Below are 5,644 nucleotides of genomic sequence, written 5' to 3'. Positions count from 1 at the left end.
CTGAACTGGGAACCTTAAGGTTTGCCTGCTAGCATTCTCAACTTACTTTCCTAATTGATATAGGTAACACTCAGGATGGGGCGACCCTACCAATTGTAAACACTTTCAAGGGCACCATTTATACTCAGACTGTACTTCTTGGGTGACAGCCAGGCATTAATATGGCTCTTTCCTGAATACACTGTGATTTGTTCTCTAAGGGTGGTAAACTTTCAGCATTTTAGACCTTCCAACACCTTAAAGGGCTTAACTCTGAGGAAACAACATTCATATCAGGGCCCTCAGCTTTGTTATTTCATTTGCTTTAGGGAAAGACATTTGGTCTGTTATGTAGGGATACATTCTAGTTGCCTGCTCTGCTTACTGGGGTGAAGCATGGAAGGAATAAGGCTTAGTGACTCTTGTCACTTTTGCAAATCTTCAGTTCCCTCCCCACTTCTGCTCCTACTCTTCTAATTTCAATTTCACTCTTCACTCCTGTCATCTAGCACCCATTCCTTGGTTAACATGCTAGACATCACTCTACCCAAGTGTCTTCATTGCTATATGAGAGTTTATTATTCTTTCTACTTTGTTTTTATTTCGGTTGTGTCTCAGCAGGACACGATATACACACATAGAATTATCCTCCAACCAGGGCTGAACTCTTTAATTTTTAATTTGTTATGTTGCTGTCAATTTGATCCAGAATATAAGATTATTAATTTATGAGCATAACTTGTGATATAAGTGGTTATAGCTGGCTTTATCCCTCATCTTCTTAGAAATAATTATACTACTGTTCCTGCTGCTAATGATTTTTAAAAGCTATTTCTTGAGTGCTAAACATGTTCCAGATAATTTACATATAGTTTCTAATTTTTAAAACAAGATGGAGAAATTGTGGCTCAAGGAGAAAATAAGTAAATTGTCTAAGGTCACGGAACTGGTAAGCATCAGGGCCTGCATTATCATCAAGGGCTGTATGAATATGAGGCTTTTGCTTTATCTTTTATATCACTCTCTCCCTTTTTGTTGTTTAGAAAGTCACTAAGCCATTAAAATTACCAGAAGTCATGTGTTCAAAGCATGTGTTCAAACCTTTAAGAGTCCAGGGCACCTCTTCAAATATGCTCACCTGGATTATATGGTAAATACAGGGCCATTTCAAAATGTTTCTTGTTTTCATATCATCAATAACCTACTTAAAGTTCCTTTTGAAGTTACTTCCAGAAAACTTAAAGATGAAATAAACTTTTTTGACATGTTATCTTCTCACTCACCATAGCTAGAGAGACTGAATATTTTGGTTAATTTTTCACTCACTGTGTAGGCAGTAAGGATTGCTCTTCTGTTTTGTTGCCCTCTTAAATGTTCCCTTAATAGCAGGTTATGCCATCTAATGACCAATTTGCTTTTTCACCATTTTGCTTGTCACGCTGGTTTCCCTAACATTAAGTAGCTAAGACTAGAAAAGGGCTCATAGAGGTTACACAGCTCAATTGAATGTCTGTCCTTTTCTAATTTTTTTCTTCTTCTTTCTTCAAAAACATTTTATTTTTATATCCCATTATATTGATGTCCTCCTTCATCTTCCCTTATAAACTCACTGGGAAAAAGACAGCAAAAAATGCAAATATTCTTTTATTTCCCTACAGTGTTAATTTTTAAAATGGTAGATTAAAACTAGCTGATAGGAGAAGAATAAAGAGAAATGACATCAAAACAGAAATTTTTCTGAGGTGGGAGGATCACTTAAGGCCAGGAATTTGAGGACCAGCTGGGCAACATATTGAGACCCCATCTATACAAAAAATTCAAACTTTACCTAGGCGCATTCTAGGAAGTAGAAAGCACTCTGTTCTACTCACTCCCAAGATCGTAGCAAAAATTTTGCAAATACTACTGGACTGATGCTTACCATCTCCTACCTAAAATAGTTATATTAGGCTGGGCATGGTGGTTCATGCCTGTAATCCAAGCACTTTGGGATGCCGAGGTCGGGGGAATCACTTGAGGTCAGGAGTTCGAAACCAGCCTGGCCAACATGGCAAAACCCAGTATCCACAAAAAATACAAAAATTAGCTGGGCATGGTAGTGCATGCCTGTAGTCCCAGCTATGTGGGAGGCTGAGGCAGAAGGATCACTTGAACCCAGAGGGCAGAGGTTCACTGCATTCCAGCCTTGATGACAGAGTGAGACTCCATCTAAAAAAAAAGTTACATAACAACTGCATAGACACCAGAAGAATGCCATTGACCACAGAGGCAAAGTTTGGACTAATACAGCTACAAGCCAATGAACTCCAAGATGCCAACCCACGGAAGCTAGGAAACGACAAGGAAGGATGCTATCCAGTGACTCAGAGCGGTCATGGCTTTGCTGACACCTTGATTTTGGACTTCCAGTCTCCAGAACTGCGAGAGAATATATTTCTATTGTTTTAATAAAAACAAGTAACTCCACATTGTAAATTCAGCTTGCTTTTTTAATTAATGAAAGTTCACTCTGAAAGCTACATCCTTCCAATTACTTATAAGCTGAAATTTTGTTATATCTTTACAGAAATGTCTGAACAGACTTTTTTTATAGTTAACTTTGTTTTTCATACAAACATAAAATTTTGTGTTAAAAATGTAACTGAAGGAAAGAATACCATAGCTAGAACCATTATACAAGTAATGTTGTAGCCTTTTCAACTGAACTGTTACTACTGTTTCTAATAATATACCTCTGGAACAAAATTACATTCATATTATTTTATCAACCTGGTTCTTTCCCACTCCAAACTAAGACTTTCCTCCCCAGAGATGGTTTCCAAATCATGCCCCAAATTAAGACTTTCTTGCTTAAGTGCATCACCCAGGTGCTCGTTACTATTTTTCTAAAGATTATGAGAAATTTTGTTTTTACAGAATTAAACCTTCTTAACTCATATTTGTAATTTAACGTTATAAGTTCACATGTAAAAGTTTGTGGAATCAGTCTTTTTAGCTAATTGATGTTTATAGAATTATGTTGAGGGTCCCCTATACAGATTTTAAGAGCTAAGATGAGGTTTCTTCTTGGGGGATGTTTCATCTTCTTCTTCTTTTTCTTTTTCATCATCTGGATGATCCACTGAACAAACCACACTGTTATCATCTGGGCTACTTGTTCCAATAGCAGCACAAGCAGAATAAGATGAAGAGAATCTGAAGTCACCAGAAGATGTTCTTTTAGGAGAGTCTATCTTGTCTTCATGTTCTTGGGTTCTTTTAGTCTCCATAAATTCATCGTTATCTTCCAGTCGTGGCATATCTGCTTCTTCTGCATCTTCTGTAAAACACATTTCTTCTTTCACCTTCATTTCTTCTTTGATACCTCTGCAAACTACTATATTTTGCAGTATAGAATGTAAATTCTTTTGTGTTTCACTTAGTCTGTATCTCTCTTGTTCATAGTTAATCTTCAATCCTTTGAATGTTTGAACATATCTAATCGATTCAAGTGTGTTATAAAACTTTTCAACTATATGTGAAACAAGAGACTTGATATTTTCCACTCTTATGTATTCAAATAGCTCAAGAATAGCTGAATTCAACAAATTGTACCTAGTGCCATTATCTATAAGAGCATTTACAACTGGCCCAAAAAGATTTCCCTTGATGATGTAACGAATATAAACTTCATCTTTAAGGCCAATCATCCTTCTCATAAAGCGAAGAGCACACAAAACCAGGTGAGTATGCTTTGATTTCATCAAGATCAAGGCTTTTCTTAGCAAGTCTTTCTTCAAGATGTAGTTTCTCATGTAGTATGTGTGATGTTCTACACAAAATGTAAGTAGCTCTAATATCAAAGCAAGTAGCTGTGCTGTTTGATTATTATTAGGGCAATTTTTGATTTTGTCATATCCAAATATATCATCCTCCTCACAGTTGTGTTTTGAGGTGGCAGCTAAGAGCGGTTCTACAAATTTATGCATGCAATGTTTGTAGAAGACACGTAGAAATTCACGTCTTTCAGTTTTCTCAGGTGTTGACAGCATGTTGCTTGGATCAAGTAGAGTACGGAGAACTGCCATCAAATGAACAGCACCTCCTAACTCAGGATCAGTATCACAGATCATTTGTTTAATTATTACATTAATGAAAAGGTCACTATTATTGCACATGTGGACTTCTGAAATTATAAATTCTCGGATCTTGGATGGACTGTATTCCACTAGACAAGCACATATATCTGCAGCAGCTGACCTTACTTGCAAATTATCCCTGATCATTATGATTTTAAGAACAGGAAGAATTCCCAACTGTGTCAGCGTTTCTAATAGTTCATCGTGGATTTCAGACTGTAATGCCTGAGAAAATGAATATAATTCCTTGAAAAAAAATAGCAATTCACACTGTCTATTTTCATTTATAGTCTCATCCCTTAACTGTGCAAAAGCTTCCAACAAAAATTTGTGATCTTTCTGCAGCGTGCTGACTATCTCAGCCTTGTTGTAGAAAATAAATGTTTCAAGTGTAAAAAGATTCTCTTCGAACATGTTTGGTACAGGCAAAAGAATGTCATAAATGTACTGTACTATGTATGTCTGATGTATTTTTTGCTTAAGTTCAGAGTTAGTCATTGGTATAACTTCCTTGAACTTTGCATTGTGGGTCAAGTAGTCTCTATGCCTTTTTGGCTGATCCAAATCAGGATCATATTCAAGGCATCCCACCACATCCATGATATACTCATGAGAAAACATTATGTCTAACAGACATTCTTCGTTGAGGAGTAAGATTCCCTTAATAATTTCATACAAACAGTATAAACCTTCAGTATTCTCTAGGTTTTCACAAGTGTGGAACAGTTGCAGTAGTTTTTGAATATAAGCCTCATTTTGCAACATCAGAGCCAGACTTTCTCTACGGATAGGTGACGAGTGAACTGAGGTAACTATGTTAGCAATTTGATCAAGTGTATGGAGTTCACAGTCAGGTAGCGCAACCATGTTACTAATTTCCGACATTTCATCAAATTCTTCTTCTGATTCATCTGAAATGTCCTGTGTGATTAGGACACACGGATCTTTACCTTGAACTTCGCAAATTTCTTCCCAAATATCCTGGCAGCCAGCTGGGTCCTGGAAACTCAGCACCATACCACGTTTCTCAGCTTCATACCAAACAATTAGTGTCTCTTCATGTTTCCGATAGGGCCTGTCTGGCGGTATCTGTGACCACAGGATGACTGACCCATCTGAATCCGACTGAACAAGCAGCGACATGCCCTGGAACTGCTCGTCGTAAGTGGATGAGATGTGACCGGTGCCTAGAGTGATCCATTGCTGGTTTTCGTTCAGGAGATAGACGTTTACTCTGTACCTCAGGTCTGCCATGGCGTCCTCTGGCCTTGCCAAGTCACCTCAGGTCTCAGCTACGCCGCCTCCGGTACGGCACTGAAGCTGCCGCAACGACGGTGGCCGAGATGGCACTCGCAATAGAAGACGGCAAATCAGTAATGCTTACAGGGGCGGGGCCAAGGCTCCAGAGAGGCCGGAAGGCGGCAGGGTTTCCTCTGGTTCCGTCTGAAGGCCCTGTTACCTCTCACTTTCCCCCACCTCAAGCACACTGAATCTTCTTCACGCCATTGCCCCCCGACTCCCCATACCCTACTGTCTCTTAAAAAGTG

General features: G+C 38.4%; 1 protein-coding gene across 1 annotated transcript; it reads right to left on the bottom strand.

Moving 5' to 3' along the window:
- Nucleotides 1-3,020: 3,020 nt before the first annotated feature.
- PPP4R3C (protein phosphatase 4 regulatory subunit 3C) lies at nucleotides 3,021-5,351 on the bottom strand. The gene has a single exon (XM_021670459.2). The coding sequence runs from the start codon at nucleotides 5,349-5,351 to the stop codon at nucleotides 3,021-3,023; it is 2,331 nt and encodes a 776-aa protein (XP_021526134.1).
- Nucleotides 5,352-5,644: the final 293 nt, after the last annotated feature.

The sequence above is a fragment of the Aotus nancymaae genome, unplaced genomic scaffold (genome assembly GCF_030222135.1).
Source record: "Aotus nancymaae isolate 86718 unplaced genomic scaffold, 86718_ANA_hifiasm-v0.15.2.pri h1tg000058l, whole genome shotgun sequence".
In the NCBI taxonomy this organism is placed as follows: domain Eukaryota; kingdom Metazoa; phylum Chordata; class Mammalia; order Primates; family Aotidae; genus Aotus; species Aotus nancymaae.
The sequence above is the reverse complement of the archived record's forward strand: the minus strand, read 5'-3'. Positions and strand labels throughout refer to the sequence as shown.